The 12868-nt window shown below is 34.7% G+C and overlaps 1 protein-coding gene across 1 annotated transcript in view; it reads left to right on the forward strand.

Moving 5' to 3' along the window:
• The window catches only part of PLOD2 (procollagen-lysine, 2-oxoglutarate 5-dioxygenase 2), a 101790-nt gene that overhangs the window by 67521 nt on the left and 21401 nt on the right, over positions 1-12868 (forward strand). The window contains exons 4-6 of the mRNA XM_004682437.2: positions 2189-2301; positions 4101-4164; positions 5548-5645. Of these exons, the coding sequence (XP_004682494.1) occupies positions 2189-2301; positions 4101-4164; positions 5548-5645 (275 nt within the window). The remainder of the gene's footprint in view (positions 1-2188; positions 2302-4100; positions 4165-5547; positions 5646-12868) is intronic.

Raw genomic sequence — 12868 nt, forward strand, 5'->3', positions numbered from 1 at the left:
ACACACTTACACACATATATTGTTTTTTATAAATATCACAAACATAATAAAGCATATGAATATTTGTCTAGGTAGTATATAGGTACTTAGGAATCCAAACATCAGATATATGTACAGTACTGTGGAAAAAGCAAAACATTAGTCATAGTTCATATTTGTGAGTACATTTAATTGAGGGGGGAAAAAAGTGTTTGTAAGTGGGAAAAGGATCATACAAGAACACAAAAGCATCACCCTTACTATAATTTCTGTCATTAAACTTAATAAAGAAATTTTAGAAAATCTGGATAAATTTAATTCAAGTCTATATAAGTCCATGCATGGTATACTAGGGGTTATTTAAGGAAAATGAGTTTGTTTGTATAATACTGTGTTACTTTGCATAAGAAAAATTTATGATTGGGCCCTCTCTGGTGGCACAGCAGATTAGGACATAGCACTGCAAGCTAGCCACAGCCGCTTTAGTACAAGTTCCATCCCCCACCCCAGAGGTGATCCACATGGCGTGGCAGACCTCTCCTGATCTGTCCACTGCTCCCCTCAGCAATGTACTTCCTCACTCTGCCTGTTCCGCTCCCACTCTATCTCTTGTGAATTCTCTCACCAATCCTGAGCCTCTGGCCTTTACCCCAGTTCTGTATGTCGAAGTAAATAAATAAATCTTTGAAAATAAATTTTATGATGAGCAAACATGTTATGTTATAACGAAAAATTAAGAAAATTGGAAACTATTGGTTTAAAATAATAAGCCAGTGTAAATGAAAAGTATAAATTATATAAAGTAGATTAATGTATTGACTATATATATGTGTGTGTGTGTGTGTGTGTATACAAACATTATACATATATATATATATATGAATAATATACAGTGGTGTAGCCACTGTTGCCTCAATTGAAATATTAGTCAAAAATATTACAAAATTTTTAGGAATCCTACTCAGGAATAAAGAAATAAAGTTATCTTTAAAAGAAGTTAATAGTATAATTTAATAGTATACATTAAATAGAATGTATGTTAGTAAAGTATAAAATAAATAAAATATATGTCTATATCACATGCGATGAAGATAGCCATAATTCCTTTTCTTTTTTGTGGTAGTTTAGAATTTATAAAGTGAATAAGGAAATGGATTTTTGAAAAAAAGTAAGATAAAACTTTGGTTTATAAAATATTTTGTGCCACTATTTAGATATGTATTTCATCACATAAGGTTGGTCATGGGAATAAAAAAAAAATTTTGAGTTTTAGAATATTTTTAATTTGGCAAGAATGATGAAAAAATGAGCAACCAATATTTAGTCTAGCCATGTTTTCATTTTGTCTTGTTTTCTTTAACAGTAGTATCTCTGTGACTACTTCTTTTTATTATTTTATTCCTATTAGGGCATTTTATTTTTGAAGGTAAAATTGAGGCCTCTTTTTAATTCACAAGTGTAAAATTGGTCCAGTGAAATTAGCAACTTGGCTACATTTCCTAAATTTGGAGGAATTTTAAATGAGGAAAAAATGATCCTATTTGTCTGAGTCTTTTGTAGACAACTGTGTTGGCAAGTTTAATGCTTATGCCCTAAGGCTAAGGGGAACTATCCAACTTTAGACTTCCCTCCCTCCAGACTATGACAAACAAAACCTAGCCAGAAATGGTTTAACAGGCATGATAATGACTAGCTCAAGGAAAAGAAAAAATTCCCCAAATGTCCTGGATATAAAATGTCTTTGGGATGTTTTCTGTCAGTGACAAATCCGACATTCCTTTGATTACGTTAGCGTCTCTGGCACTCACTTAAATCTCTGTAGTAGATCTTTTTTTAAAAAACAGTGAATCGTCTACAAAGGATCCAAGAGAACATGTTAGATGATTTCAGGAAACATCCTTCTGTTTTAATAATTCTTTTTTTTAGGAACCTTGGGAAATACTAATTCTCCATCTTGTAGAAATGATTTTGGAGACGTGTTTATTCAAAAAGAGTTTTTGATTTATAATCAGTAGCAAAACTCATTCTGCTACAACTTATATATAAAACAAATGGCCCTTAATAACACACTTTTTTTCATGGTGTGCTGTGACTTTCCAAATTAAGGATTAGATATAAGGGCCCTATAACAATATGATAAATGTAATTCACATATAGGAGTTTTGATTTTTGTGTACTAAATTCCCTTGTTTTTCTCCTGTTAATACAGGGTTTATTGGTTATGCTCCATATGTCAACCGTATAGTTCAACAATGGAATCTCCAAGATAATGATGATGATCAGCTATTTTACACTAAAATTTACATTGATCCACTGAAGAGGGTATGTCACTGTTCCCATGTTTGGTGTAATTTACTTGTTCAAGATGGTCACTGGTACTCCATTCACTGTGCCCTACTCTAGGCATTAGTAGGCAGGCTAGTAAATAAGGAGCCATCCAGTTGTGTCAGCTCTTTTAAAGTAGTCTCTCTAGAAGTCTCTCAAAATACTATCGCATATTTTCTTTGATTAGAACCTATTTATGTGGCCATACATACTGTGCACATGAACATTATCTTTTATTTTAAACATGTATCCTAAAACTTTGGTTCTATTTTTTAATAGGAAGTATGCTGGAGGTAATGACAGTCTATGAAAGACCTGAAAGAGAGTATTCCTAAAATTGATTTGAGGGAGCTTTGGCAAAAATGAGACCAAATTTTTATAATATAATATTTTTACTATATTAACCTAATATGTTCATTTTTCATAATTGACTATATAGCAGATACAGTTCTACAATTTATTGAATTATGTATTTGTGGGTGCTATCTTTAGGAAACAAGTTTTTTTTAATTCAAATTTACAATAAGTTTTCAGCTAAAGCTGTTTCTCTTTCTTACATAAATATACTTCAATCATATAAATATTTTTGTTAGATATTTAATATTGAAGAAACTATTCCTAAGATATTTATTTTTCTTCATCTCTGTGTTTTACTTTCCCTTTTGTGTATTTGACATGGCAAGCGTGAGGATGTGGTCTCTCCTTTGGGACCAGAAACCTCTTCTTGGCCTGAGCACTAGCCCATGTGGCTTGATCCTTGACTTTTCTTACTGTAATTCAACTGTGGATGGACTCTGAGTCTTATTTAACTGTCTTTGATTTGGGATATTTCCTTTGTAATCTTACAGCTGGGTTTGCAATATTTTTAGTTATATAAGTCCTGTTTAAATTTCTCTCTGAGCATAAGATTTTGTCTGGTTAGCATATGTCTTAGACTGTTTATTCATCCATGAAGAGGCATATGTCTTAGACTGTTTATTCATCCATTAAGGGGCTTAAGTGACAGAAATGTCTTTCTCACAGATATGGAAGCTGAGGTCAGGGTGCCAACCTAGTTGATTTCTGATGAGAAATCTCTGTTGACTTTATGGCTTATAGATAGCATAAATAGCAGCCCCTTGCTATGACCAAGCTGGGCTTGGGGCAACAGGGTATGGAGATGAGAAAGACAGAGAGAGAGAGAGAGAGAGAGAGAGAGAGAGAGAGCGCAAGCAAATAAATGTATTGTCTGGTGTCTCCTCTTAAAAGGGTACTCATTCCATCATGAGGATCTGGACTCTTATTACCTTAATTTAACCTAATTACCTTCCAATGGTTCCATCTCCAAATATAATCCAATTCAACATTAGATTTTTAATATATGAATTCGGAGAGGGAGGCATCAATAAAAGTTTGTTTCTCCTACCACTTGTTCATAATAAGTTAGCAGGGGGTTTCTGTTAATTGTAGTAACTTAGGAATCCTGACTTATGTGCCAGAAGAAAAAAGCACATAGGGTCTTAAACTGGTGATTAACATGTTCCATATTAGAAGTGATTCATTTTATTTTTGCTAACACATCATGGCCATACTCATCTTATGGTGGAGGTTTAGATATATTTGGGAAAGAGTATGAATGTTCACCATACTTTCATCCTCTCATTTAATCAATTGTAAGATTCTTTCCTTTCTGAAGATTATTACTAGCACATTTCCATAGTGGTTCCTTATGTAACCTTAAAACTCCAACTGTGTAAATATGATAGTTTTCTATTTTTTGTTGTTATTTTAAATACTATCTATTTCTTCCTTTATAGGAAGCTATTAATATCACTTTGGATCACAAATGCAAAATTTTCCAGACCTTAAATGGAGCTGTAGGTATGCTTCTTAAATATCAAATTACCCATGTCTATAAACATCAAATTACCCATGTCTATAAACACACATGTGTTTTCAACTGTCTTTTTGTTGTTAACTTTCTCTTGGGCTGTAACTAAAATTTACTGGGTAGATGTTGCAACATCTAAAAAATATTAGACTTGAGGTTAACTTGATACAGTTAAATACATTCCATTAAAAATCATTCCTAAGGCTAGTAAAGGAAAAATAAGTTTCTGGTCTTAATAACTTAAAATTTAGTGACAATCTGAAGACTGTACACATTTTTCAATGTAACACTGAGTTGTATATTATCCAAGAGTATTAATAGTATTTTAGTCTATAGTCTGCCTCTCAGTGTTGTCATGAAGATGTAAGTAATACATGGATGGCAAATAGACACTGCCAGGCATAAGCAAAGTTTCTATAATTGGCCACCTGAAGGTAACTGGCAATAGACACATATACTGGGTTTTGTGTGTGTCTGTCTGTACTTGCATAATTGTATACCTTTTTGTGTTTTTTCCAATTCAGACATACATTGTGATAAATATATAGAAATGCATTAAAATTTATTAATAATTACTTTAAGATAATTGCAATAATGATGGGGACTACAACTGAGAAGAGAAAACATGCATTGTACAAAAAAAATGATGTAAATAAATAAATACATATATATATGTATATATATACACACAAAAAAGAAAATGTAATAAAGTAATAATCCATCAATGCAGCGATATTTAAAAAATAAACATACATTACAATTCAGTAGAGATCTTCAAGTCAATTTAGATAGTGAAAAGCTTTTCAGAGTGAAAGTTTTTAGTTTAGTGTGCTCAGAAATTATGAGAGAAACAACCTGGAAAGAAAAAAATCTGCTCTCAAATTATTTAATCAATTTATGGAATTTGCATTAGACCTATTTTTCAAGCACTAAAATGACTATCAAAGGTGGCCAATTATAGAAACCTTGCTTATGCCTGGCAGTGTCTATTTGCCATCCATATACTACTTACATCTTCATGACAACACTGAGAGGCAGACATGGGCCCCGCTTTACAGATAAACAAGTTCAGTTAATAAGGTCACTGCCCAGGATCACAACTACTCAGAGGCAGAGTTGGGAATGCAAGATACTCGGCCTGCCACATACCCCAGTGGGATTGGTGACTGGTGCGGGTTGGGGTAAGTGAGATTGCTCAGAATATGTATGTATATGGCCCTACAGTTTGGGTGCCTGCTCACCTGGAGTAAGCTGAGTTCCTGAAAATGTGGTAGCACACGGTGTAGTACTCATGGGAATTTTTATAACAAGATATATACAACACACACACATACCTTTAAATTCCTAAAATCTGTTTTTTCTTTTTAACCCAGATGAAGTTGTTTTGAAATTTGAAAATGGCAAAGCCAGGGCTAAAAATGTATTTTATGAAACATTACCAGTGGTAATTAATGGAAATGGACCCACCAAGGTGAGTCATAATGACTTTTTCCTATTTCCATATTTTTTGGAGATAGACTTGGAACAATATGGAAAATGTTGTCATCTCCTTTTCTTCCAACCCCTTAACCCACTCCGTCTTTCCCTTCTCCAACTCTTTTGTCCTCCTCCTCTTTCTCCATTCTCCTCTAAATATATTTAAGAGGTTTTATTTTGGTGTCAGTGATTTACTGGGTTTCAACCATACGAATCCAACTGATGAGTTTTCTGCATCAGAGTGATCATTTCCTTTTTTTTCCAGTACAGAATGTTGAGTCTTTAATGATAACAGCTAACTCGAGAATGAGCCACATTTCCCACATTACCTATGGGATAACCTTATATCCCTAGTATATCCTTTCTAAATAGGAGTTTTTGAGATTTTGAGAAGAATAATTAGTTTGAGTCACCATAATGTAAGTTAACTCATTTAAGATTGAGATATAACTAAAGGGCCAAAAAGCTTCCTCCTGCACATATTGCATTCCATGTTTGATGAGGTACAGTTGATGAAGATTTAATTTGACTGATAGTATTTCAGGTGCTTCCCTGTTTCAGGTATATATATATATTATATATAATATATATATAATATATATATATATATGCACACATACACACACAATTGAGCTTGATTAAAATGTTATTTGAGAACAAAATTTAACAGGTTTGAATTGCTGATATCCAAACAAAATTAGCATGCGGTATACACACACAAACTTTGAGTAATACATGAGGACACGTTATTGACTGTTAACAGAATAGTTTATATACATGAGAAGAAATTCAAGGAAAAGCCCACATTGGCATCTACTCTGCCATCAACACGGAAGTAGATTCTCCTGTCCTGCAATCACTCCATGGAGCATTTCTTCCCATTCTATCCTCCCTACACAGCAGTCTGTCCCTATGCTCTTTTTTCATTGTATCAAGTTAACAGGCTCTGTTCTCTCTCCAGGTTTGTAAAGACTATGTCTTCCCACCCTTATAAATAAGACACGAACCAAAACATCCTATCAATCCATACTTTCCCCAGCCTGCCTGTTTTTTCCAACACCTTCTTCGCCAGACTTGTTTAAAATAGAGACAGCATACTGCTCCTACTATTCTCCTTCTACTGCACCAGAAATGTGCTGGCAGGGTTTCTTGTACCATCTCTAGAGCAGTAACTCTCCTGTATTCTTTTTAAGTCACCCAAAAAGTAATATTGGGATTGCTCATCCCATTGGCCCTACTTGAAATATTCATTCACTTCACAGTTTTCATGATGTTCTCTTGGTTTGTCCACTAGTTTGTAGGTCTTTACCTTCAAATTCTCATTTTTAAGTCTGTTTTGAAATTTAACTTGGTGTGTGTGCATGTGTGTGTGTGTGCACATATTGGTGGTGGTAGTATAACCCTGTGTTATTTTAGCGAAGTCATCCACAAGAATTAACCTTTGTCTCTTCCACACACATACTTATTTGCTTCATTTCTGTGTCAAAAAATCCTTTCCAAATGCTGATGAATTTCACATCCTTACTCTCGGAAGAATATCTTTCCTGAACTCCATATCTGAATACCCAGTTGATAGATGTATGTGTATGTCATAAAAATCAGTACTCTCAGCTCTTCCATCCAATTGCAACCAGATCCTGGGTTTTGTTTTGACTCTACAGCAGTTTCCACTCCCAACCCAAAAGCTAACCTTTCAAATCCCTATGCACAGTGTCTTTAACGTCCTAAATAAGTGCATAAGCAACTTCCATAGTGCATACTACTTACCACCTCACAACAGTCCCAGTTACCTGTGAGCACCTTAGAGCAAGAGTATTCTGCAGAAGCAGAGATCCAATGAATTTATTCAATTATATCCTCCACAGACTTAGGTATGAAGTTTCAAATTACCACTTGTCTTAGAGATCTCTTTAAGTTTTGTTCCTGCTTTGGTGGCTACTAGTTTATCACCTTATGTACTTCCCCAACTTATACAGGGACAATGAACATTTGTATACATATTTCTTGTACTAAATCATTCTCTCCCTCTTTCTTCCATCAGCACCCCACATTGAATTACTTTCACCTTTACAAATGTTCACTTTTCCTCTATCGGCAATTCATTTCACTAATTCAACTTCTTATTCCTAGTTCCAACCACTGTACTGCTTACCTGCAAAGTCCTGTTAACCTTTCAGATATCAGCTTAGTCTTTACTCCTCCGATAGCCTGTTGTGACTTTATAGTGTCTGGAACTTCTTCCACCACGGTATATTCCACACTTTTTACAGAGATGGAACTTACCTGTTTTCACACCTCTCTTACCTACTGTGCCTTAAATGTAGGAATTATAGACATCATATGTAGCCAGCCAGGTGTCTGTTGTTATCCCCATGGTCTAGCACATTTGTAGCACACATTGATTTGTCAGGTTTCATAATCTAATGCCTTAGCATGCTTAGTTGAATTATTTTATATTATGAGCACACTGATTGCTGTGTGTCATCATGACTGTCCCTGGACAAAACATTTATAAATGCAAATTTGTCTATTAAAACCCCTTGTAGTGTATGTATGTGTGTGCACATATACATACATGTTTGTTGACAATTTCTGTTTTGGTCTTTTGTCGATACATTTGGCACCAGTTATGCTAAGCTTGTATAGCCAGACATCTTTTGTAACTGAAGAGTATGCTAAGTCACATTGGTAATGTAATGTTTAAACTAGTTTAAATGTCTTTAAAGAAGGAATTCGATCCTAAGAATCTCACTACTGTGGGAGAGACCTAATGGTCAATGATTTCAATGATTACCAGTTCTTCCCAAATTTCTAGGACAGTGCTGACTAGAGTTTATAGAGTAGCAAAAGGAATTCTCATCAGAGAAGCAGCACTATCATTTATTAAGACCTGTGTATAGGCTACTCCTTGGTGGCTCAGAGGTTGAAGTCTCAGCACTATTAAGCTATCACTTGCCATGATAGCATAAGTTTGAATCCTGGCCAGGGAACTGACTCACATGAACAGCAGACCTCTCCTGTCTTGTCTTCTGCTGCTCCCCTCAAAACTGTGTTTCAGTAGATCCACATGTTCTGTTCTCCACTCTGTCTCTGGTGAATCCTTTCACGGCTCCCACCAACTCTGGACTGCGCCCAGCTCTCATATGTATAAATAATATATATATGTGTGTGTATATATATATATATATATATATATATATATATATATACACACACATATATATATATTTTTAAGAGATTTTAAGTCTTCTAAGAAAAATTCTGAGTATAGGGTATGATTGTTTTTGGCATTTCAAACTGTATGATCCTTTTCAATTATTAATGAGTTAAACAATCGTTTATGATCCCACCACACAGTCCCCATATTCTTTTATTGATAATTGCTTTCAGTTTTATGTTCTATCATTGTATATCTATGACCACTCACATTTTTCATTTGTTTTAATAATTTTATACAAGGCATGTGGTGATCATAACATTTTATTTGAAATATGTTTCTAAATTTTACATAAGTATTTTCATGTTTGTCTAGATATAATATAAATCAAGTTTTAGATATAAACTGTGAAGCCTATTTATTAGCCACACATATGATGTTTATTTTAATAATAACATTTTTTAACTATGAGATATAATATAATCATTAAGGAATTAGTGACATATTTATACAAAGAAATTAGAAAACCATCAAATCACATAACATGCAATAGGTCATTTCTGAAACAAATTTGATTTGCAATAAAAGTGGGGATATTAATTTTCTGCATGTAAATCACAATGCTTGAGTTATGTGACCTAGAATAATTGGATGATTTGAAAAGGAAAAGGAAGGAAGAAGGAAGGAAATAAAAAAGGAAAGAAGTAGAGGGGAAGGAGAAGAAGGAAAAAAAGAAAAGAGAGATTCGGGCTTTTTATACCAAAAAGGGAATCAGTTAAGAGTTCTGTCCAGTGTGGCTAGGACTGGGTTTTTGTGGAGACCACAGCAGATACCATACCTCTGCTGGCCATGGTGCTGCTGAAGCTGTGTGAGGAAGTGCCCAGGACCTGGGGCCTCTACTGAGGGCTGGACAAGGCCTATGGAAAGGTCTGAAATACTATCATAAGGTATTTCTTCTGTGCCCAGACTTGCTGGGTGAGTGCTGCAAGTAAGATTTCACCCACTTCTTCCAGGTTTTTGGAATCCTGTACTCCACTCTGAATAACAAAGAAAAGAGCAGTGTGGAGGAGAAGAGGATGGAGGACTCCATTGTGTTCAACCAAGAGTCATAATCAGGATTGGGAGGATGATTAAAGGTTACTCTTGAGTATTCAGGCTTTTGAAGACATCAGAGTTCTGAGGAAGAGCTAGCTGACATTAAACAGGCCCATCTGTACTTAAAGAGTGATATGGCACAGGTCATGGAGTCTGCATTGTGTGTGCAGTAGTGCTGGCCCTGAGAAGGGACACTACTCATCAAGCCTTTGATGCCAGAGCAGCCCCATCCTATATGGATTTTATAAAAAAAAAAGAAAAAAAAATCAAAGCAAAAGATGAATGCAAAACAAAAGAGGTTCAGGAGGAAGCGGACAAAGAAGCAGAAAGGTGCACGAAGGTGTTAGGACTTGATGAAGGGGTAGGTCACTTGAGAGCAGTCATACAGAGTAGACAAAAGGATCAATCGGCAAAAGGAAATGGCCAATTTTCTGGCTCAGATGGAAGCAACGTGCTGCAAACCTTCCAAATGAGGAAGGAAAAATACAACTCTCAAAGAAAATAAAAAGTAGAATTTTTTTTCCTTCAAATTTCTTTTCTTAAAGTTGTTGCCACTGTCAACAAGTTACAGTCAAGATTTGAAACAAAAGTCAGTACAACCCTTGAGAAAAGTTGTTGCAGCTTAAATTATTTAGATTGATTGTAAACAAAGCAGAATTCCCACCCTGGCTTTAGTATATCCTAGAAGTTCCCTGACATTGTGTGAGGTCTTCATATATAGTGGTGGTTGTTGGAAAAGGGGTGGGTGGTATACTCCTGACAACATTTGCTCTAGCAAATTGTCTCTCCACTGATCTCTATGTAGAAAGCAGGTCTGTCGATGCTGCTTTTAGCAGTTGTTCTTTTTGCCACCCAGAGTAAGCTGAAGAGTAGTCAGAGTAATGTGAAAGTTTGTTAAAACAAATCCTGCCTAATTAAAATGCCTTCAGTGTACTTGCTGGGCATCTACCAGATACTAGCCTATTTTCTTCCATCTTAATGATCTTGAGCAGACCCATTCTTCTTTTTGCTTTACTTAATCAGGTTTTGTACTATTTGCTTGAGTATAGATTAAATAGATGTTGAGGCTTTTTCCAGGTGTCTTTGTAAGATTTATACATTATTAAACATAATTAAAAGATACAGAAAAAAAATGGGAAGAAAAGTGAAGGAACGATTTGGCTGGAAAAGTTTTCCACCAGTGAAATGACATCATATTTGGAAACATTTGATATTGTGAAAGAAGAATCAAGAAAATACTATCACCTAGTACCGGGGAACCACCCAGAACAGCTTAAGTACATAAACAGTTTTTTGTACTTTCCAAAATTGCCAGCATATGTCTGCAAATTTTAATGAAGAAAGCAGATGTACATGGAGGGCGGGTGTGGTGGACAAACTGCCTGTGTGGTGAGAAATTCAAAGGAGGGAGTTTTCCAGTCAAAAGTAATGTTTTAAAAAATGTCTTTAAGTATCTATAAAACTGAATTTAATTAAATTAAGTTTGAAAACTAAAAGTAATATTTCATATGTTCTAAATTATTAATCTTTTCTTAGTATGTATATGTAATATATTCACTCATGATTTTTATGAGATTTCTGAGGTGAGGAAAATACTAGTCTTTATGTGTAGATGGGTTCAGATTAAGCCAACTATTTATGGCGTTTAACCCTTCTTTAAAAATGTTATTTCATAGACTCTTTTAAACAAAACAATGCTTTTTAAAAGACATTAGAAATAATACACAATGGATAATTTTCACATGAATCTTTTCATTTTTTTCCTTCAAAATCATATTGTATGGATTGTATAGAACATGATTAAATTGATGATTGCAATTGTAATTTGATGACTAATTTTTTAAAAATTATTTTTGGATAGAAGAACTGGGTGTAGACCAGAGGTATGGTAGGTAAGAAGACTCACAGAGACAGAGTTGGTAACTGAACAGGCAGATATACAGAAACACACTGCTAAAAGGAGCAGTGGGTGAGAAAGGAGAGGTCTGCTGTGCCCAATATGGGTAGTTCTCTGGCCTGGAACCAAACTCAGGCTATAGTCGTGATAGTGCTGAGACTTAGCCCTAGTCCACCAGGAAGGTGTTATTACAGTAAATTTTTATAGAAGTACATTAAAATGAGTGAATTGATTTCTGATATGTTTGTGAATAATATACTTGCATATTTCTCATCTTTTACTTGTTTCCTGAATTACCATATAGTTCAAATGGCATGTGAGGTACATGCCCATGCTGTGTGGTTGTGCCATACAGATTAAATATAACTGTCTGCAATATCTGTGTAGCACAAAGATTCTCCCACGGTGATGAATGCTATACTTGTGTCAACAGCATTTGTTTCAGTTTTAGTACAATAGAACTATTTGGATAGAATGCCAAATATTTGGGTGGCATCTGGTGTAATAGTACTGGACTAATTACCTCATCTATTGTATACCGTCAGAGATTGTTTAGAGTCTTTAGAAAGCTTGAAAAATTTTAAGTTGACAATTTTGTACATTTTTGGCCATCAGTTTTAATATACACACGTTTTTCTTTTGCATTCATCTTGCCTTTTCAATGAAAAATTAATGACTATATTATTAAGAAAAATTTCAGCTGCTTCCTTTAAGCAGTGCTATAAAATTACAGCCAATGCTGATTTACCATACTTTCTCTCTCCAAGAAATAAAAAAACTACAGTTTCTGTAGAGAAATATAAGTAAAATTTTATTTCAATCATCATATGCAACTGTTATTTCAATCATCATAGCTTGTGAAGTCATTTTTTAAAAGTAATTTGGGAGAATTTTCCCTATGATGTGCCCACTATAGGGATATTTAAGGTTTGTTTGAGGTCTCAGCCCTATTGTAGCATGTTTACCTCTCTTTCCACATCCATCTCCCCACACCCTCTTCTCTACTCAAAACACAATGGGAGTCAACCTTTATAGATCAAATTGAGTGCTTAGTTACTCAAAGCAGGGA

This window comes from Condylura cristata, unplaced genomic scaffold, assembly GCF_000260355.1.
Source record: "Condylura cristata isolate star-nosed mole 26May11 unplaced genomic scaffold, ConCri1.0 scaffold00014, whole genome shotgun sequence".
NCBI lineage: Eukaryota > Metazoa > Chordata > Mammalia > Eulipotyphla > Talpidae > Condylura > Condylura cristata.